The sequence below is a fragment of the Trichosurus vulpecula genome, chromosome 3, assembly GCF_011100635.1.
Source record: "Trichosurus vulpecula isolate mTriVul1 chromosome 3, mTriVul1.pri, whole genome shotgun sequence".
In the NCBI taxonomy this organism is placed as follows: Eukaryota; Metazoa; Chordata; class Mammalia; order Diprotodontia; family Phalangeridae; genus Trichosurus; species Trichosurus vulpecula.
The window spans coordinates 67,347,999-67,370,504 of record NC_050575.1 but is presented as its reverse complement, the minus strand read 5'-3'; the positions used below and the strand labels follow the sequence as shown (position 1 = coordinate 67,370,504).

General features: G+C 40.0%; 1 protein-coding gene across 3 annotated transcripts in view; it reads left to right on the top strand.

The window, feature by feature from the left end:
* The window catches only part of LOC118841177 (hepatitis A virus cellular receptor 1 homolog), a 35,800-nt gene that overhangs the window by 4,193 nt on the left and 9,101 nt on the right, over nucleotides 1-22,506 (top strand). The window contains exons 2-4 of one of the 3 annotated variants that reach the window (XM_036748576.1): nucleotides 1,589-1,930; nucleotides 14,414-14,506; nucleotides 19,152-19,207. In XM_036748576.1, the coding sequence (XP_036604471.1) occupies nucleotides 1,589-1,930; nucleotides 14,414-14,506; nucleotides 19,152-19,207 (491 nt within the window). The remainder of the gene's footprint in view (nucleotides 1-1,588; nucleotides 1,931-14,413; nucleotides 14,507-19,151; nucleotides 19,208-22,506) is intronic. The other 2 variants (XM_036748577.1, XM_036748578.1) reach the window with 2 other exon arrangements.

Here is a 22,506-nt window from a genome sequence, read left to right as displayed (position 1 = left end):
GAAAATAATTTTTTTTTATATATAATTTTAAAGTACATTTATTTTTAAAAGCATAATGTAGGAGTCCTGGGGTTGGAGTCAGAAACCTTGAATTTGAAGCACTCCTAGAACACTTAACTAGCCATGGGACCCTCTGAAAATTCCCTTAATTTCTTTGAGCTTCAGTTTCTTCCTGTAAAATGGAGATAAATAATATTCTTACCCACTAGTTCAGAGGTTATTCGCATCAGTTCAATTCACTAGTTGAAACTGTGCACCATTATTAGGTGCTGGAGATAAGAATAAGATGAAAACACTTCTGTCCTCGAGGACTTTACATTCTACAGGAAAGCCCTTTGGAAATTGCCACGCTAGTGTCCGACAATAGAAATGTGAGTTCTTATTACCATTAGGGCAGCAAGGTGGTACCATGGTTCACAGAGTACTGGGCCTACGGTTAGGAAGACTCATCTTCCTGAGTTCAAATCTGGCCTCAGACACTTATTAGCTGTATGACCCTGGGCAAGCCACTTAACCCTGTTTGCCTCAGTTTCCTCATCTGCAAAATGAGCTAGAGAAGGAAATGGCAAACCATTCCAGTATCTTTGCCAAGAAAACTCCAAATGGGACAGGAAGAGTCAGACATGACTGAAAACAACTAAATATAAAATTATCATCATCATCATCATCATTATCATCATTATATCTTTTTATTGTGAGAGGCAGCTTGATGTAGCGAATAGAGAGCCAGCCTCAGAGTAAGGAAAACTTGGTCCCATTTCTGACATGTACTGGTTGTATGGTTCTGGGCAAGTCATGTCATATTACTTCTTGGTGATATCAAGCTCATATAGAAAATGTTCTAAGGGCACAGTCTAAGGTAGCACAGTCAAGCCTTGGAGTAAGGAGAACCAGAGTTGAAATCTGGCCTGAAGCCCTGTGTGACTCTCTGCAAGTCACCAACCCCAACTGCCTCCAAAAAAAGAAAGAAAATGTAATAGACTTACATAAGGATCCTTGTAGGCTAAATATTGAGTTGGAAAACCACATGTTAACATTATCTGTGTTCTATTACATTTTAACTTATTTTGTTAAATTTGGATTTGTTAAGTTTCAGAATGTGGTGGGGTGGCAATGCGGAAGGGGCAGGCCTTGTGTTTGATACCTCTGCTCTCTAGGCAACTCTCAAAGACCAGAAGGTGCTAATTTACCATGGTAGAGGCAGTTTCCTCATTAGGACCTCCTCATACAATTGAAATTACATTGAAATCCCTAACTCTTTCTCTACACTCTGCAAAGTGCCTTATTCTTCCTCATCGTGCTCATACCATTCCACCTAAAAAAATTTGCTAGCATTTATGTAGCTCTTTAGGGTTTGCAAAATGCTTTACACAAGTTACCTCATTTGATTCTCATAACCCTGTGAGGTAGGTGCTGTTATTATGCCCTTTCAACAAGATGAAGGGAACAGAGACTGAGATAGCCTAGGGATACAGAACTAGTATCTGAGACAAGCTCAACCTCCTCTTCCTGACTCCAAGTCCAGCGTTCTAGCCACCAGAGTCCCTGATTGTTTCTTTTCTAACCCCCTTTTTTTCCTTTTTATCAGCAGGTCCTTCTATGTCTATGCAGACCGTGAGAGGAATAGTGGGTCAATCTGTTACTCTTCCCTGCACATATTCAGTGAAGGACGGTGTCACATCCATGTGTTGGGGTCGAGGATGGTGTCCTCTGAATGGGTGCTCAAATGAAATCCTCTGGACAGATGGACACAAGATGACCTTTCAGCATTCCAACCGATACCATTTAAAAGAGGACCTTTCTAAAGGGATTGTGTCTTTGACGATAGCGAACCTGACAGAGGCAGATGCTGGGATGTATTGCTGTCGGGTGGAAATTGCTGGTTGGTTTAATGACCAAAAAGTCACAGTGAAACTGAAGGTTGAACAAGGTGAGCCTTTCTCTTTTCTTCAGATGCGATATATTTGTAAAACACTTAGCCCAGTGCCTGGCACATAGTAAATGTTACATAAACGCTTAATCTCTCTCACCCCATTCTCTTTGAAAAATCTTCATAAGGGAAACCGAGTCAAAGGATTTAGGTTTTGTTAATCTCAATTTCCCATTTGGATTATCTAAGGTCTTCATTCCAGGTCCTCTCTTCTGCATGGAAGCTGGCATTCAGATACTCCTATCCAACTCTCGTTTTTTGTTTCTTCATAAAAATGGTGCTAATTTGTAGAGAGATGATATGTTCAGAACATCTACCTTTACTTTCTAAGCATTTGGAAATGAGATCTATTGAAATTGGTACATCTTTGTCACATCTTGCTGCCATAGCCAGTAAAAAGGATAATGAATTTTGGAAAGGACCTGGGCTCTCATCCTGACTCTGCTGCTCCTGGGACTTTGGGCCCACAGGTGGCAGAACTGGAATGATGATTGGAACCATTTCTGGGCTTAAGCTTCCACATCTTCAAAGTGAAGATTTTAGCCGAGATGCCCATTATACAGTTCTTTTTCAGGTCTAAACCAAGAATTCCATGACCTTTTCATTTGGCCCTTGCCAGACAGACCAAGCAGTTCATTCTCATATTGAGATAATGTTAAGGTACCCCAGATGGAGTTGAAGAGATTCATTGCATTTCAGCAGTTCAACAAACATTTATCAAGCCCCTTAAGCAGAAGATATAGATAGATGTGGGAGAATAAATATGTCGACCCTGCCTTCAAAGAACTTAACTTTTACTTGGATGATCCTCCAAAGTTACTTGGTGTCTGATGTCATCTTCCCCATCAATCGGTTTTATTTATAGAAGGCCTGAGTCACAGTCACAGTAACGCTTCATTACTCACAACTTAACAAGAGTGAGACCTCAAACTCTGAGCTCCACCCCTTTGCCTATTCTTGATTTTTTTTAGGGAGGAAAGGGATTTGCGTTGTGAGCGTTCAAGATAAAGACTCAGTGCAGTGCCCCACAAATGGCTGACTCTGAGGAAGCTGTGTCTGAGAATGGGAAAAATGCCAAGAACAAGGGAGCTTGGAAAAAAGTGTTAGAGGGTAGATGCTCCACTTGTGGAGTGGAGACAATTGTCCTGTTGTACGAGAGTGAAAGAAAAAACAAGTATTTATTAAACACCTACCATGTGTCAGGCCCAGCACTCTATCCACTGTACCACCCAGCTGCCTCTGCAATGAGATCATAGAAAAATGATTCCAAACTCAACTTAAGTGCTGTCTTTTTCATGAAGATTTTGTCACTGGAGTGCGCCTCTCCAAACTACCTTGGAGTCAACATAAAGTCCCTGAGGGCAAGGGCTCCTCCATTTCTGTCTTGGTGGTCCCTCTGCTTAGCGTGGTGCCCAGAACAATGTAATAGTTTAATACAAGACTGATAGATTGAATGATTCCTAGCCTTGGAGTTGTGTAGTAGTGTAGTAGTAGACACTTTCCATACTCATTTAGTTTTTGCCCTTTGCCTCTCCTGCTTCTATGGAAAATGCTGCATGGTCCTCATTTACTTACTTATTTTTTCATTCATTCATTCATTCATTCGGGGGAGACAGTTGGGGTTAAGTGACTTGCCCAGGGTCACACAGCTAGTAAATCTCAGAGGCCGATTTGAACTCAGGTCCTCCTGACTCCAGGGCTCATGCTTTATCCACTGTGCCACTTAGTTGCCCTGATGTATGGTATTTATATCACCCATTATAAATTCAGCTGAATAAACATTCCTGCTTTGAAAAATTGAAGATAAATCTGTAACATCCCTTAAATAACTAGGTACCCTCCAGGATGATACCACAAAATTAGTATTGGGGAGTTCTTGTGGTTAGAGTTTTGGGTAGGGGCTACAAGAACGAAAATCAAGTTTTGAGGCATCTTAGGTCAGGCATATATGCTAGGCCATGCTCTAGAGAGGCTGAATCAATAAGGGAGATAATTTTTAAATCTCCTATTATTAAATTCAAAGACTCAGCAAATATATAGAGGTATAACTCTCCAGATCTCCTTAGGGAATCACTTAGGTCAGTGGCATCCCATGTGGGCCCAAGGCCCAAAACAGTATTTGCAGTATTTCAGGATTTTGAGCCAGAAGGATCCTCAGGTCACCCTATCTGACCTTAACAGGTGAGGCAGATGAAGAAACTGAGGGTCAGAGAGAGGGTAAGTGACAGTTGCTGGGGTATCACAGACCTGAGATTAGAATCCAGGTTCTTTGACTGCAAAATTGGTGCTCTCCAGCCTCGACCCCTGTTTAGCCCATTAACTAAATCCACTGGATTTTGCTGGCCCTCTGAACATTTGCTCATGTCGTGTTGGTCTTCTGCCTGTTGGACTTATTCTTATGGGTTCCCCACCCTTCAGGGGATCCCCTCAGCTGCTTCCTCTTCTTGTTCCCATAGCCTCAGGTGACTTCTCCTTCTGGCTGGGCCAGAAACTGAACAGCTTTGGAGTTATTTCAGGCTTTACTTCTTTTGTTGTTAAGGTTGTTCTTACCTGGGCCCTTTGGAGCTAAATCTGAGGTGAAGGTAAGAGGGCAGTGTCTTTCATCTAATTTCCAAGAAAAATTAGAAGCTTTGTGGACAAACATTTCCAAGTCCCACCATCCAAGTGATGCAATTTATTTTTATGAAGGTTTGCAATCAGGGAACTGGATCGCATCTAGAAGGTGCTTGACAAGTGCTTGTTGAAATGAAATGGGATCTTGTGAGAAGAAAGGGGCAAGCAAGCCTAGTGGAAAGAGAGTCAGGAGACCAGGGTATGCTGGGAAATGTTTAAAAAAACGTTTTCTGTTAGGACACACTTTTAAGTTTAATCTTCATTCTTAACATTTTCTTCATTGCTTTCTTAAAAAAATCAATAAAATAATTCCTCAAGCCCTGATTTGTAGTATTTGCCTATTTCCAAGGTGTAAATGCTCACACTGAAAATTTAACAATCAGCTCTCTGGTTCAAGCTTTCTCGGGCATATCCCTGACAGAGTCAGGGCTCTGGCTTTTTATCTTGGGCAAAGTACTTTAATCTTTACTCACAGCTTTCCCACCTGTTGACAAAGCATATAGAGCCCTGGGCCTGGGGTCAAGAAGATCTGAATTAAAATCTAGCCTCAGACACTTGCTAGCTGCATGACCTTGGGCAAGTCTCATCCCCTGTCTGCCTCGGTTTCCTCACTTGCAAAATGAGGATAATAATAGCAACTCTCTCCCAGGGTTGTGAGGCAGTTAGAGGGTACCACCATGCTAGACAGAGCACTGAGCCTGGAGTCAGGAGCACCTGAGTTCAAGTCTGGTCACAGACACTTACTAGCTCTGTGTCATTGGGCAAATCAACCTCTGTCAGCCTCAGCTTTCTCTCTGTAAAATGGAAACAAGAGATAAAACCTGTCTCTCAGGGTTGTCATGAGCATTAAATAAGATAATATTTGTAAAGTGATTTGCAAACCTTAAAGCCATCTTTAAGTTCTAGCTATTATATCTGTCAAACAGGCGTCATAATCTCTGACTTACCTCTTGAGTATAAATGGGACATAAAGTTCTTTGGAAATAGCTATGCAAATAAAGGGTGACAGTTATTTCTTTTTCCTCATAAATAAGCCCAGAGGAAGCTATTACCTGCTCATTAACTGTTCCTTGACACTGACCCATGAAATAGATTTGTGTGGACCTTATATAAAATCTTACCCTGGGTTTTACCCTTACTAAAAGAGAGAGAGAGATTCTAGAATTGTAAGGATTTTAGAATTGGAAACTAAGTTCCAGTTGGAAGGGAGTTCAGTGGCCATTAAAATCCAAACCATATCTGATTAGAAATCCTTTCACCAACAGGGCTGACAAGTAGTCATTCAGCCTTTGCTTGAAGATATCCAGTTAGGGGGATCTCACTGTCTTCTAAAGCAAGCCATTCTACTTTGAGATAGCTCTGGTTGTTAATAACTGGCATTCATTTAGCACTTTCAGATTTGCAAAGCCCTTTAAGAACATTATTTCATTTGATCCTCACAGTAACCCTGTGAGATAGGTTTTATTATTACCTCCATTTTATAGATGAAGAAATTGAGGTAGACAGAAGTTAAGTGACTTGACTAGGGTCATACAGCAAATAAATTCTTGAGGCTGAATTTGAACTTAAGTCTTCCTGAGTCCAGGTCCAGTGTTCTATCCACTGGACCAATAGCCTCTACAGAAGGTTTCTTTTTTCCCCCTTCTAAGAAAGCTTTTCCTTACATAAATCTGCCTTTTTGCAAATACCACCCATTGCTCCTAGTTCTGTTCTCTGTGGCCACACTAAAGTACCTTGGAGGTTATGTCCTCCTCATTTCTTGCCCCAAATAGGAGAAATGACTTAGCCATCCCTAAAAGTACCAGAATTGTCATTTTCTATCTTCAAGTTCAATGGTCTTTCCACTATGCACTCTGCTCCCTATTTGTTGGTCATTTCTCACAATTTTCTCCAACTCATGGTTTTTTTTTTTTTGTTGTTTTGTTTTGTCTCTATGGCTTCATCCTTGTCTTGAAAGTTTCTTTCTAATACTGGCCAGCATTGTTACTGCCCTAACCTCTACTTCTTATATGATGTTGATGACTCCCTAGGTCAGGGGATTTTTCATGGGAGAGAGAAGAGAGAGCTCTCTGAGCTCTGAGATTAGAAATGGAATGAAGAATGGGAGCTAATTTTTTAAAAGTGATTTCTATATAATAGAATTCTAAAGATTGCTGAGAATCTGACACCCATTCTTCAGCAAGCCCTCTACATGAGGACATGATAACATGTTGCTAAGACTACCTTCAGAGAAGAGAATATATTTTCAATAAGATAAAATAGATTCTAAACACAGAGAAATAAATCTGGACAAGTCTTTAGTAGAACCAACCAAGGCAGACCCCTCCGGAGCTATCTTGGCACCTATTTTCTCTTTTCATACAATAGAGCCTGACTCATTGGAGCTGGAAGTGATTGGATTCCAATACCCTTTATCCACTTAGGTAGCACCTAGAATTGGCAAAAATAAGTGATTTCATTTTTTGAAAGGACCCTGGGGCCCTTTGTGAGGGAATGCATTCATAGTCCCTGCTATGGGAAGGCTGAAGCTAGGATGTCCCTTTGGTTCAGAAATTCTAAGATACAATGGACTAAAGCCGACTGGGTGTCTGCATTATAAATCTGGCACCAATATAGTGAGCACCCAAGAGTGGGGAACCACCCTCCTTGCCTAAAGAAGGGTGAACCATTCTAGGTTGGAAAAATGGAGCAGGTTAAAGCTACTGTGATAATCAGTATTGGAATTGGGCCCATGAGTGAACTTCCTCTGAACTTCCAGCCTGGGTGAGATGGGGAGACCTAGAACTCCCCCACCAAAGAAAAGACATGAGGACAATAGGAAGAAATTTAGAATTATCTCCTGTTTTTCTAAAGTGGAAATTCTTAAGTGCTTAAGAGTTCTGTTTACTTTGCAATTTCAGCCCCGGGGCTCATACTCTAAATTCTCTTTTAGACATCCCAATAGTGCAAGTTTAGATTTAAGATAAGAGAGAAGATAGTCTCATTTCACTGTTGGGGAAATAGCTTGTCTCTATTTAGACAAATTATAAGATTAAAAGTCTTGCTAAATCTGGCTTTTAATATGGATCTCAAAGCCCTTTATAAAAGCCCTTTGACCACTTAGGAGAAGAGCATAAAATTCTGGGAGGATCAGAGGTGTTTGAAACTGTTAACCATTATAATCTAATGGAACATTTTTCAATTGAGTATTTTTTTGACCCCGGTTCCTAAAGAACTGGGATTTATTTCAGGAGAAAGCATAGACAAGCAGAATGGTTTTGAAATCATGTATGAGATTTATTATATACTTTTTTTTATTTTTAATTTATTTATTTAACATATTTGGTTTTCAGCATTGATTTTCACAACAGTTTGAATTACAAATTTTCTCCCCATTTCTACCCTCCCCCCCACTCCAAGATGGCATATATTCTGGTTGCCCTGTTCCCCAGTCAGCCCTCCCCTCTATCACCCCCCTCCCCTCTCATCCCCTTTTCCCTTCCTTTCTTGTAGGGCAAGATAAATTTCTACGCCCCATTGCCTGTGTATCTTATTTTTTAGTTGCATGCAAAAACTTTTTTTTGTTTTTGAACATCTGTTTTTAAAACTTTGAGTTTCAAATTCTCTTCCCTCTTCCCTTCCCACCCACCCTCCCTAAGAAGTCGAGCACTTCAACCTAGGCCACGCATGCATCATTATGTATAACCCTTCCACAATACTCATGTTGTGAAAGGCTAACTACATTTTGCTCCTTCCCAACCCATCCCGCTTTATTGAATTTTCTCCCTTGACCCTGTCCCCTTTCCAAAGTGTTTGTTTTGATTACCTCCACCCCCATCTGCCCTCCCCTCCATCATTCCCCCATTTTATTTATTTATTTATTTTTTATCTTCCTCCCTCTTCTTTCCTGTGGGGTAAGATACCCAACTGAGTATGTATGGTATTCCCTCCTCAGGCCGAATCTGATGAGAGCAAGGTTCACTCCTTCCCCCCTCACCTGCCCTCTCCCCTCCTCCCACAGAACTGCTTCCTCTTGCCACCTTTAGGCGAGATAATCCACCCCATTCTATCTCTCCCTATCTCCCTTTCTCAGTATGTTGCTCTCTCATCCCTTAATTTCATTTTATTTCTTTTACATATCTTCCCTTCATCTTCAACTCACCCTGTGTCTGTTCTCTTTTACATATATATACACATATATATGTACATACACATATAAAAGCACACACATATATATATATATATACCTACATACACATGCATACATATACACATAGATACATACATACATACACATTCACTTATATATATACTTAAACATATATATATATATATGCATATTCCCTTCAACTACCCTAATACTGAGGTCTCATGAATCATACATGTCATCTTTCCATGTAGGAATGTAAACAAAACAGTTCAACTTTAGGAAGTCCCTTGCAATTTCCTTTTCTTGATTACCTTTTCATGCTTCTCTTGATTCTTGTGTTTGAAAGTCAAATTTTCTATTCAGTTCTGGTCTTTTCACTGAGAAAGCTTGAAAGTCCTCTATTTTATTGAAAATCCATATTTTGCCTTGGAACATGATACTCAGTTTTGCTGGGTAGGTGATTCTAGGTTTTAATCCTAGCTCCATTGACCTCCGGAATATCGCATTCCAAGCCCTTCGATCTCTTAATGTAGAAGCTGCCAGATCTTAGGATTATTCTGATTGGGTTTCCACAATACTCAAATTGTTTCTTTCTGGCTGCTTGCAGTATTTTCTCCTTGATCTGGGAGCTCTGGAATTTGGCAACAATATTCCTAGGAGATTTCTTTTTGGGATCTATTTGAGGAGGCGATCGATGGATTCTTTCAATTTCTATTTTGCCCTGTGGCTCTAGAATATCAGGGCAGTTCTCCTTGATAATTTCTTGAAAGATGGTATCTAGGCTCTTTTTTTGATCATGGCTTTCAGGTAGTCCAATAATTTTTAAATTATCTCTCCTGGATCTATTTTCCAGGTCAGTGGTTTTTCCAAGGAGATATTTCACATTGTCTTCCATTTTTTCATTCCTTTGGTTCTGTTTTATAATATCCTGATTTCTCATCAAGTCACTAGCTTCCACTTGCTCCAATCTAATTTTTAAAGTAGTATTTTCTTCAGTGGTCTTTTGGACCTCCTTTTCCATTTGGCTAATTCTGCCTTTCAAGGCATTCTTCTCCTCATTGGCTTTTTGGAGCTCTTTTGCCATTTGAGTTAGTCTGTTTTTTAAGGTGTTGTTTTCTTCAGTGTATTTTTGAGTATTTTTTGGGTCTCCTTTAGCAAGTCATTGACTTGTTTTTCATGGTTTTCTCGCATCCTTCTCATTTCTCTTCCCAATTTTTCCTCTACTTCTCTAACTTGCTTTTCCAAATCCTTTTTGAGCTCTTCCATGGCCTGGGACCAGTTCCTGTTTTTCTTGGAGGTTTCTGTTGTAGGCTCTTTGACTCTATTAATTTCTTCTGTCTGTATGTTTTGGTCTTCTTTGTCAGCAAAGAAAGAATGCAAAGTCTGAGACTGAATCTCGGTGCGTTTTCACTGCCTGGCCATATTCCCAGCCAACTAACTTGACCCTTGAGTTTTTCAGTGGGGTACGACTGCTTGTAGATTACAGAGTTCTATGTTCCACGTTTGGGGGGGAGGTGCCAGCTCTGCCACACCAGCACTGCTCCTTCCCCAACCCCCAACCCGAACTGGGCTTAGATCTTCGGCAGGCTGTGCACCCCTGCTCTGATCCGCCACTTAATTCCTCCCACCAGGTGGGCCTGGAGCAGGAAGTAACAACAGCTGTAGCTGCCCCACCTCCGCTGCCCCCGGGGCTGGAAGCCGAACCGGGAACTCCTTCCACTCCCGCAGCTTTTCCCACTAACCTTATCCGCAGTCTTTGGTGTTTGTGGGTCGAGGGGTCTGGTAACTGCTGCAGGTCACTGAATCAGGGCACTAGGGCACCCTCCACCCGGCTTCTGGTCTGGATGGTCCACGCTGCTCAGACTGGGCTCTGCTCCACTCCGTTCCCAGCTCCCAGCTCCCAGCTCCGAGCTCCGTGTGGGATAGACCTCACCCAGAGACCATCTAGGCTGTCCTGGGCTGGAGCCCTACTTCCCTCTGCTGTTTTGTGGGTTCAGCCGTTCTATAATTGGTTCAGAGCCATTTTTTATAAGTTTTTGGAGGGTCTCCCTACGGAGCTCACATTATTCCCTGCTTACCAGCCGCCATCTTGGCTCCGCCCCATTATATACTTTTAAAAAGTAAGCAATATAGAATGGAGAGCCATGGTTCATATATGCAACACTTTTTGTGGTTTATTGTATATATATGGAAGTTTTCTTTTTTTTTTTTTTGGTGTTTTAAGCTCAGCATAAAAATTTTTTTTGAGATTCAGAAAGAGGAATTTAGGAAATGTCTTGGCTTCTTTAAGAAATATATTTTTCTTTCTTTCTTTATATTTTCCCAATTACATGTACATTTTTTAACATTTTAAAAAATTTTGCGTTCCGAATTCTCTCTCCCTTCTACCCCTCCCCCACTCCTTGAGAAGGCAAGCAATATATTGATTATACATATAAAGCCATGCAAAACATTTCCATATTAGCCATGTGGCAAAAGAAAACACATACAGAAAACCAAGAAAAATAAACTAAAAAAAATATGCTTACATTTGCCCTCAGTTCATCAGTTCTCTCTATGTCTTGGCTTTTTAATAGTGGGCTGGATCTGTGATTTCTTTGCTCTGTTGCAGATTAGAAAAAAGTATTCTTCTTTTGGTGTCTATGGAGCTCCAAGGGGTCTGTGGAGAGATTTCAGGATTTATTTCAATATAGTTTCTTTGGAATGTTGACCACCATGTGATGCAGTGGATACAGTATGGGGCCTGTGGTCAGGAAGAGTCGTCTTCCATAGTTCAAATCTGACTTCAAACAGTTACTAGCTGTGAGACCCTGGGCAAGTCACTTAATGCTGTTTGTTTCAGTTCCTCATCTGTACAATGAGCTGGAGAAGAAAATGGCATTTTGTGCATTTAAAAAAATCATTCTGCTAATGTGTCCTTGGACTTCTCTAGATTGTCAAAGTGTATGTGTGAGGTTGGTGACACCAAAATGGTCAAGATCTCCTTTTACAGAATTGCCTGGGGCACTGAATGTGAGTTGCCCAAGGTTATGTACATCCAATATGTGTCAGAGACCAGACTTTAAGCCAGATTCCCCTTTACTCCAAGCCGACTTTCAATCCAACATACTACGCTTCCTCTCAGTTTGGTTCATGGAATTATGAATTATTTTTTTAAGGTGGTTATGAACCAGGGATCTGAACACAGTAGAAGGTTTGCTGATTTCTTTAATAATGATGACCAGACTTCTCGGTATTTACTTCTTTATACATTACATGAAATTTGATGTGGAATTTAGAGAAGTCACTGTCATTCTTTGAAGATAGTGAGACGGAAGATAAGGGCTTCTGCAACCATGTGTCTTTAGCGATTATCTCACAAAAGGAAGGACCTTACTCTGATTTGTGCTTGCTTTGATGGAGTTCCTGGAGGAAGTGAGCTTGGAGCTGAGATTTGTTAGGGGAAGAAGGCACTCGGACAGATGTGTGATTGTTGTAGGCACAAGAAAGAAGGGGGAAGAACCCCCTGAGACATAAAGTGGGAAAGGAACTAAGAGATCAAGAAATCTTTTGCAAAGTCATGAATTGGGCATTGAGAACATGCTGCATTTCCAGTTTTCATTGCTCTAGGAAAGACTGCCTCCCAATAGAAGGCAGCAGAAGCAGGCTATGGCTTAATTAATCCTTGTCTTTAATGTTTATTCTAACACTAGCTACTACTGTTACTGCTCTAACAACCTTCACTTCCACTCACCCAATGCTGACAACCCTAACATCCTCCGCTTCTACTCATGCAATGTTGACAACCACTGAGGACAGAAGCTCAGGTAATGTTCCCATGTTTCTAATCAGGAGATTTTTGGTGAGAGAAAGAAGACTTTCCGTACAGGAGCAATGTATGGCCTAATGCAACTGAGATTTGAAATGGAATGAAGTAGGTTGGGAACTGATTAAAGGCTGCTAAGAATGTGGCAACCACAGTTCTGAAGGCCCCCTAGAAGGAGCACCTCAGATTGAAACATCAATTTGTCATGCAGGGGAACAGCAGAGAGAAGGAAAGCTATCTTTTTTAGGTATAAACTGCTCTCTGTTTTAGGTATAAACCCTGCTATCCGTTTTAGGTATAAACCTTATAGAAATGAAAATATTACTCTAATATCTGAGCCATTTCTAGCTTAGGGAGAGCCGTCCAAACTGGCATACTTCCCCCATGTCCTCTGACATGTCATCCTCTCCCAAGACAATTTGAGGTAATACTTATAGGAATACTGAACAAGGAAAAGATCATAATATGTTGAAATAGTTTTGCAGTCTCTGCCTCCTGGCTTCCTTCAGTCTCAGCTAAAATCCCACTTACAAGAAGCCCTTTCTCATTCCTCTGATTGCTAGTGCCTTCCCTCTGTAAATTATCTCCAAAATGTCTTGTATTAATCTTGCTTCTATTTGCAGTTGTATCCTCCCTTAGACCAGCCCTTTTCTGGGCAAAGTCTGTTTTGTTTTTTTTTTTTTGCTTTGCTTTCATATCCCTAGGCCTTAAATGGGTTCCTGGCACCTGTTGATTGTGTGACTGGGCCGTTTAACATTCCAAAATTGTATTCACTCTATTTCTTCCCGGACCACCATCTTTGGGTATTCAAAGGGTCTCTTCCCTGTGATCAATATCACTTCTGAATAACAGCAGAGGGCTCTTTCTTTTGAATGGAATAAAGGCCAGTTTCCTTTGGTTTTCCTTGGCCAGTCCCTCTTGGCTGGGGAGTGACTGAACCAAAAGAAGAAAAGCTATAAGACTTCTCTGTTGGAACTTGAGTTTCCACTCTTGATCCATTTACATTTCTTCATAAACAGCCTCCCCTCCCCACCACCTTTTTTTTTTTGATACAAATATGGAAAGGGCTTTTAGAATAGAGAAATATTATTTCTTAATATTTCCAATTGAATTAAAAAGGAGGTTTTTAATATGCTTCCACATGGTGAAAGAGGAATTAATCAAACTTAGAGTGAAGGGAGCCAATCAAAGTGAAAGCCAAGATATGACCATGCTACAGAGAAGGGAATCAGTGATGTGAAGGGGAGCCCAGGAAAGGAAACCATAAAGAAGAAAGGTAATTGGGGGAGGGGTGGAGGAGAAGGCAAATTAGAGAAGTCTAAAGGGAAGTAATACCTAGAGTAGAAAAAAAAAAGAGATACATAAGGAAATCAGTGAGGTTGAATTCTCCCGTGGGTAAAGAGAAGAGGAGGGCACATAGTACCGTGCAAAGAACATTGATTCTTGGGTTTAATGAGATACTGTTTGGAAAGCATTTAGCACAGTGCTTGACACATAGTAGGTGTTTATTCCCTCCCTCCCTTAGAGGATTGAGGTTTAAAGACTCACTTTGCTCCTGCCCTCCTATGTAGTCCTAGGCAAGTCACTTAGGGGCATCTATTTTCAAATCCTTAAAAGGAAGGGGCTGGATTAGATGGCCTCTGAGGTCTTTTTCAACTTTGCAGTGTTAAGAATGAAAACCTAGAGCCAAGGGCAGCAAAGAAAGTTTCTTGAAACTGGTAGAAAGACCAGGCCCACAAATGTGGTTGTCATTTGCTACCTGAAGAAGCACCTGGAAGAAGGGGAGGTGGGGGAATTGAATTTGAAAAGGGATATGGGGGGAAGGAAGTGAGGGTGGGAATCAGCATGTGATTTAAAAAGGAACAGAGAAAAGGAAGATAATATTGACCCAAGCCCAAGTTCCCTGACAGACTATCTGTTTCTTTTGTTCTGGTAGTTTCTTCCACTCCTGTTTTGGACATAGTGACAACAACCAGACCCTCGCAAACATTAGATGGAAAAAACTGGACACAGCCTGATATCCCAATTGGTAATGATTTATCCCTCACGTTATTCATATAAAACAAGATAAATCATGGGTACAGTCTGAAACACATATGCAGAGCTCAACTGCTCATATGTAAGTACATGCCAATGGGTGATTAGTATGGTTCCATTCACATGAGTTTGGTGGATTATTCTAAAGCAGATAATGTGCTTGAAAGGCTTGTTATATATCCTAAATTTCCATGTCCATCCATTTATGTTACATCTATGCAAAGTGAAGTGACCATATGGTCCACATGTATGTAAGTCTTCTTGCATGCTAGGGTAGCTAAATTGTATAGGGAAAGGAAGCCTTGTGGTATCTTAGCAAATATGCCTGGGATCCCATCCTTTCTGAGAAACGATCCCAATTGAAGGGTTAGTGACTGGAACTATGATCTCACTGTTATAGGAAGGGGAGGGAACACACATTTACACAGTATCCACTCTAGTTATAGCGAATTCCTCGGTGAGGAAACTCCTAGAAATATAAGTTAATATCTTTTCTGCAGGAAGCTGGGTGGTCTAGTGGCTAGAGTGCAGGGCCTGTAGTTGGGAAGACTCATCCTTTTGATTCAAATCTGGCCTCAGACACTTACTAGCTATGCGACTCTGAGCAAGTCACTTAACCTTGTTTGCCTCAGTTTCCTCATCTGTAAAACAAACTGGAGAAGGAATAGCAAACCACTCCAGTATCTTTGCCAAGAATACCCTCAATGGGGTGCTGAAGGGTAGGACACAATCAAGCAACTCAACAACCACAACAAATCTCTGCAGCTTACAGGTTTAAGGAGTTGTTGAGAGCACGGAGAGATTAGGTCGAGGCTAGAATTACATAGCTAGAGTGTGTTATGAATTCAGGATGTCTAAGATTTGGAATTGACTCTTTCTTCTGTACCATTCTACTCATCTCTGTTTAGTTAAAAGGGCCTTAAACTAAAAACATATAGGATTTTCTTCACTCAAAGCAATGGAAATGGCATTTTATTTTGGACATTTGAACCTTTGGAAATTCCTCCTTACATGAGTACAAAATGGCCACATGGGAATAGTTAAACAACAGTATAGAAAGCAACGGTAGCCCTTAGAATTCAATGTTGTTAGGGGCAGCTAGGTGGTGTAGTAGATAGAGCACTGACCCTGGAATCTGGAGGACTTGAGTTCAAAATCAGCCTCAGACAACACATTTACTAGCTGTGTGACCCTGGGTAAGTCACTTAACTCCAATTGCCTCACTTTTCCCCCACCCCAAAAAAAAATTCAATGTTGTTGGGAGGACAAATGTGGGATGAGGAGAGTTAAGTTAAAAAGTTAAGTCTTACTGAAGATAGGATCATAGATTTAAATCTAGAAGGCCACCTAGTCCAACCTATTCATTTTATAGAAGAAATGCAAACCTACAGAGGTTGCCTGAAGTTACAAAGATCATAGCTGAGATCTGAGCCCAGGTTCTTTGACTTACACATTAGTGTTGCTTCCATTGGACCATGGTGCTTCTCTAAAACAGATGATGTGTTTTGAATTACTGTTATAGTCAATGGCTCGAGGGCAAGTTCTTACTGGTAAAACTATGCCTCAATTGACTATAAAATCATAGACTACAAGAGACCTTGGAGATCTGTCTGGTCTAACCCTCTCATTTCATGTGGGAAGAAATTGGCCAGAGAGATGGAAAGTCAGAGAGTTTGTTTATGGCTGAATTAGAATTAGCCTGGGATTCCAGCATTTGATTAGGGTAGAAACTAGGAGATAAGGAACTGAAATGGGATTTGTGATCTGATTAGTTGTTTTGTTTGTGCTGAACTGACATCTGTAGTTAAGAGGATTTCCTCTTCCACTAAAGTCTTCCTCTCCTACTTCATGCAGCTGTGATGCTGGGTTCTTGAAGGCTGTGTGTGCCAGCAGAGCTCAACCTCTGGCAGGTCCTATGAAACTGGAAAAGCTTTGTGCATAAGCCTAGTGAAGGACTGTAAGTCTGTCATCAATGACCAGCCTAGCACAGGTCAGAGATCTTACACTATGTTGGCCACAGAGTGATGGTTTCTTTTTTGGCCACTGAAACTCTTGAAGGCCAACCATTCATTGAAAGAGCGGTTATGGTTTGCCTCTGTGTTGGTGGTGTTAACACCATTTAAAAAGACAGATACTTGAGGCATGAGAAGGGGATTTTATGTGTTAGTGAGGTTGAAGAGGCTATTACTCATATTTAACATAGGGACGATCTTTATCCTTCTTTACCTGTTATTTGACATGTTATGTTATTAGTGCTCTCATCTCAGTTTCCAAGCAATCAAAAGATATGTTCTGAAATTTCTTCATAAATTTCCAAAATGAATCAATTAGCATTGAGCCCCCACAAGAGTTTATTAAATAAGCTAGTAAAACCTCTTTTGCCATCAGTTTTTGCCCGTCTCTTTTTTCAAACTCTCTATTTTTCCTAAACGTTAATTTTGCTATTCATACAATTTGTTAACAGTGCAACACAATAATACAACAAATAATTATTAGCAACTAGCATAGTATTGGCTCTGAGGAAGATTGCAGCTATAGTCACCTAACCACCGCTGACTTATTAATTCTGGAAACAAAGCCTCTTCCTTCAGCTTTCTTAGGATGGCAAGCCAAAATCTCTCCAACCTTCTCTTCATCTCTTTGCCTCATCCATTTCTCTCTAGCCGTGATAGGTAACTACAGAATTATGGTTTGATGAGTATCTAAGTTTCCATTCTTTCTTAAAGATACAGTAACAGTATCCAGTCACTGTCAGAGAGGCTACTGAAGTTGGAGTTGCATACAGAATCATAATGCCCCTTCTTCACTTAAGGATGATGTGTACAATCTGCATTTTGCGATCATGGGCTCGTTTGTAAATCTGTGAATTTTCTAAAATAATACCTTGGAAATAAAGTGAAAGCCTACTCTACTATCTGATTTATATATCTATCATCACTGTATCATAGATTTAGAGCTGGAAGGAGAAAACTTAGGAGCCGTGGCCCCTGGAACATACACGATCTTTATTTTTCTGAAAGTACAGAATTGAAGAAAGATAACTCACTCCCTTGACAGTCAGGAGACCTTGGCTTGGTTCCCAGCTATGACACTTACTAGCTAGGTGTTATGCTTTTAGGTCACTTTCCCTTCCTAAGCCTCAATTTTCTTATTTGTAAAATGAGGCTAGTAATAGGTACACTATCTACGCCTAAGGTTGTTAGGAAGAAGGTTCTTTGTGAACTTTAAAGTATAACAAAGGCAGGCTACCAAAATGGAAATTTTCCCATGCAGCTTTGGATTCCCACAGAGACAAAGGAAGGAAAATTCTGTTCCTTGGAAAAAGCCCTAGGAAGTAGATGCTTTTGTAACCTTGTGCCTAGATGTAACTTCAATATGGATCAGAAAGAAAATAAATGGAGGCTGCATAGAGAAGAGGAGTTTTAGGGCATTCCTGAGCAGCTGCAAGCAGGGAGCCATATGGTGATGGGATAAAAGTGAGAAAAGGAGGAACAAGCAGATTGGAGAAACAAATGGTAGGCTGCAGTTGGGAGTGGCGAGGCAGAAGGAAAAACACATGGCCTCCCTGAATCCAAGACCCCTGGCAAAATCCTAATGAACCTTGAGTCAAAGCAAGAGGCTTCACAGATCCCTAGTCTGCTCCCAAAGATAATCAGCTTCATGATTAAGAAGGGACCAAATTTTAAGGTTTTACCATCTGGGTCATGAGTTCTGAATACATTATGTCTCTCTCTTCCTATTCTGATAGAATTAGTGGAGATGATTATGAAATTAAGATTATATTTTCTTTGGGAGTTATTTTATTATTTGATTTACCCCATCATCTACATTGCTTTATGTCTTGGTTAAATTTTATTGTTGGCTTGGTGATTCTTTCATTGTCTGGGAACAATCCTACATAGGATGGAAGTCTTTTCCTTGATTTGAATAACAAATTATACAGAAAGCCACTTTTAAATGAATGAATGAAATGACTCCTACCCCATAGTCACCATTGTTAAATAAATGTGAATATTATTCATATGAAAATGGAGTATTGGATTGAATAAGGTGGAGAAATGGGATCTAGTAAGGCCCCCCCAAAAATACAGATAGCTTACATTTTAAAAACTTTTTAAGGCCATAGATCCATTCACAACAGCTCTGTAAGATGTGTTAGTATTACCCTCATGTTATAGAGGAGAAAGGTGAGTTTTAGAGGAATGAAGTACCTTGTCTAAGGTCAGCACCTCTACTTTTAACAATGTGACCTATTTCTTTTCAAAGAGATATAACTTAAGAGGTGTGGTCCAATTCGGGAGCATCTTTTAGTCACACTAATAAATCTAAGTTGAATAATATTCATTCTGGGTTATACTATTCTGGGTTATACTATTCTTTGCATATGCTCTTGGCAGGTTTCCCCTGGAGTGCTGTTGATGGCTTTTTGGTTGATGTGAAAATTGTAGTTATCTTAAAGGTTAAATATATAAGTGTCTAACTCAAGTGTGACTGTAGCATTTGACCTAATTTTACAGTCATTCTACTCTGTATTCATCAACAGAGAGTTATGCTTCTTTCTTTTCTTTCCAGTTACTCAGAGTTCGTTAGTAGAAAGCCAAGCAGTCTTAGTTAATCCAATAATTCCTCTCTTTAAGGAGTGAATGACACAATGACAGGAACTTCAGAAGGCTACCAGTATGAAAACAAAACGGTAGGTAAACAATTGCCCCACCTCCCAATAGCAATTATTATTCAGTTTCTCTCATAACTAAAAGATTCCCTACAAATAAATTGAGCACAGGGGATGGTTCCTGGAGAAGCAGCTCATTTAGTGACACCCTCATGGCTCACATTGACAATAAGTCTCACTGGAAAAGTACTTATTTTTGAGGATTCCCTTGGAAATTTGGAAGATCAGATTGATTGTCTTCAGGCTTGTCTTGTAGATTGTAGTCTTTTAGATTTGTCTTTCTCAGACTTTTGACACATTTATTTTCCAAGGCATACAAGAATTTGAGTTTTCTCCTAATGGCCCCAGAATTATCTCATCTGATTATATTAGCTACCAGAATATAACCGGGAGCTCAGAAAGAGTTAAACAAAAGCTACAGAGCAGTGAATAAAGCCCCCCCCCCGCCTACATTAAAGCTCATAGACTTTACTCATAGGGAAAACCTTTTATTTCTTTATCTACAACTTATCTCTACTTCTTATTTTTTCATATAATTCTGCTTAGCATGGTTAGGGCAACTAGGTGGTACATTGGATAGAGTGCCAGACCTGGAGTGAGGAAGACCTGAATTCACAACTGGACTCAGACACTAGCTATGTGATCCTGGACAAGTTACTTAACTCTGTTTGCCTCAGTTTCCTCATCTGTAAAATGAGCTGGGGAAGGGAATTGCAAAATACTCCAGTATCTTTGCCAGGAAAAATCTAAATGGGAACAGTAAGAGTTGGACATGACTGAAATGACCAAAAAAAAATTAGCAAAAAACATGGTTTTCAGGTTTCCTAGCTTTCATCAAACTGGGAACTGGTATTTAGAAGGGTAAGTGCACTATTAAGGGACAGAAAAGTACAGTATGATGGTTGTTGGTGACAAGACAGAAAAACTACCAAAAAGCAGAAAAAAGAACTCAAGAGGCCTAACAGTATGGGGCTATTTAATGTAGTGACAAATGTAGGGGGACACACCTTCACAAGTAAGCCCTGAGAGCATTGCAATACTGTATAATAATTGATACTTATAAGGATCACTGAATGTTAAATTGTGTTTAGAATGTTTAAAAAGGCAGGGAAATAGGCAACACAGATTTTCTTCCAAAATGTTTAAAATAAAGTTGCTTTGGGGGTAATAAGTGGTGAGCTTCATAAGTAAGACTGAATTTTAAGTTTTTGCCATCTGGGCCATGAATTCTGAATAACTTATTCCTCTCTCCTCCTATTCTGATGGGATGTATGGAGATGTATCCAGAAATTAACTTACAACAATTAAATTCAACACACATATATTAAATCCCTACTATGTGCAGATCTAGGTAGGGTTTAGGAAAGACATAGGGCCTCTCTTCAAAAATTTCTGCTTAATATAAGAATAAATCATATATGTAAATAATTAGTAATCAATAATGTATAATGATGACCTGGAATCATCAAGAATAGGTTAAATTATTATCTTATAAACTTTGTTTGGATAGACAAAAAGATTCATCATTTTTTGGCTCATGAGATAGTAGATTTAGAGCTGGAAGAGACCTTAGAAGACATCTAATTCAAGCTCCTCCTTTTACAGATGAAGAAACTAAGGCCCAGAAACATTATATGACTTGCCCAAAGTCACACAGGTGACAGGCAGAATTTGAACTCAGTGCCTGAGTTCTCTACTCTACCGCTTTATGCCATTCACAAGGTCTGCTAGGTGACTACAAATGCCTAAGTGTGTATGCACACACAATTGCACACATTGGTCATGACCTTTCTCTTAAAAAATATTTAAAATTATTATAAACTTGAGGAACATCAACAAACGCAACATTCCCCTGTACAAAAGAACAGGAGGTCTGTGTATTATGTATAGCTTTTTTGTATGTTTCAAATTCAACATGGTAGTTCCAACACTATTTTGCTTTTTTGTGTTTTGTTCTCAAGTTTCTTCTCTTTTCTGTTTTTTTTTTAATGATTCTTTTTAGTATTAACATCACTCTGCAACAATTCCTCCTCGCCCTCCGATAAGAGTCCTCCCTTGTAACAAACAAGTATGATCACATAAAATTAATTCCCATGTTGGCTATGTCTGAAAATATTTGTCTCATTCTGTACCACTTGTCCTTTGCTTCTCTGCTAAGAGACCTCCCCTCTACTCTTAACCATGCTCACAACTTCTACATTCCATTTCTTTGGTCAAAAATTGGGAAAGAGGAATAAAGAACCCCAGGATGCTGTAGGAACATGGGTAGAAAAACTATAGCCCCCTGACTGGGAAGCAATGATTTAGACTCCTTGTGGTCCCATCCAGTTCTTTCTGTAGAGAATCCTAGTGGACTCAATTCTTCTTTACTATTTCCAGATTAAACTCCTGATTAGCAGAGTCCTTGAAACCAAGTACTTCATAGTCATACATACAAATAGATTTGCCTCCTTGTGTGGCAACTCCAACCCACAAGTGTGAAACCCTTATCTTTTAGAAATGCACCAATTGTTTTAGGAAAAACACAATTAACACACACAAGTGGTGACCTTGGGCATTGGGAAATTAATGATTTATAAAACTATTGTGAATTATTTTCAAGAAAAGGGCCATGCACACTCCAGAGAAAATGTGAAATGTCCTTCACAGTTCAATGGTAAAACTGCTACAAATAGCAATACAAACACACACTCACACAACATTGCGTGGGCATATTTCTCCTCCACTACCAGTAGCTTAGCTTTTTACCCAAGACCTTTCACAATCTGATCCTGCTTTCCAGTCTTATCTCCTACTATTTTCTTCTTGTGACTTATATTTCAGACAGGCTGACCTTGTAGACCTCTTTTGAACATTTTCAGCACTTTTCTGCATATGTGCCTTTGTTCTTGTCATGGCATTCCTTGTTTCTAGGATATCTCTCTTTTACTCTGCTCCCACCACATCTCCATTAGTTGAAATCCTTGGCATAGTTCCAGTTAAAATGCTATCTCTTCTGTGTTAGCCTTTCCTGATTCCCATCACATCTGACTCCCAGATAGAAGTGATCCCTCCCTCTTTCGAACTCTCACAATACTTTGCTTGTACCTCTCTTATATACTGTAAATCACTTAGCATAGTGCCTGGCACTTAGTAGGCACAGCATAAATGCTTATTATCCTCTCCCTTTCCCTACCTACTTAGTATTATTTATTTGTGCATATAAGATCTTGGCAACTGGTCCCATTACTTCCTGGCAAATAGAGGGAGATGAGATGGAGGCAGTATCAGATTTTAATATCTATGGGCTCAAAGATCACTGCAGATGGTGACTGCAGCCA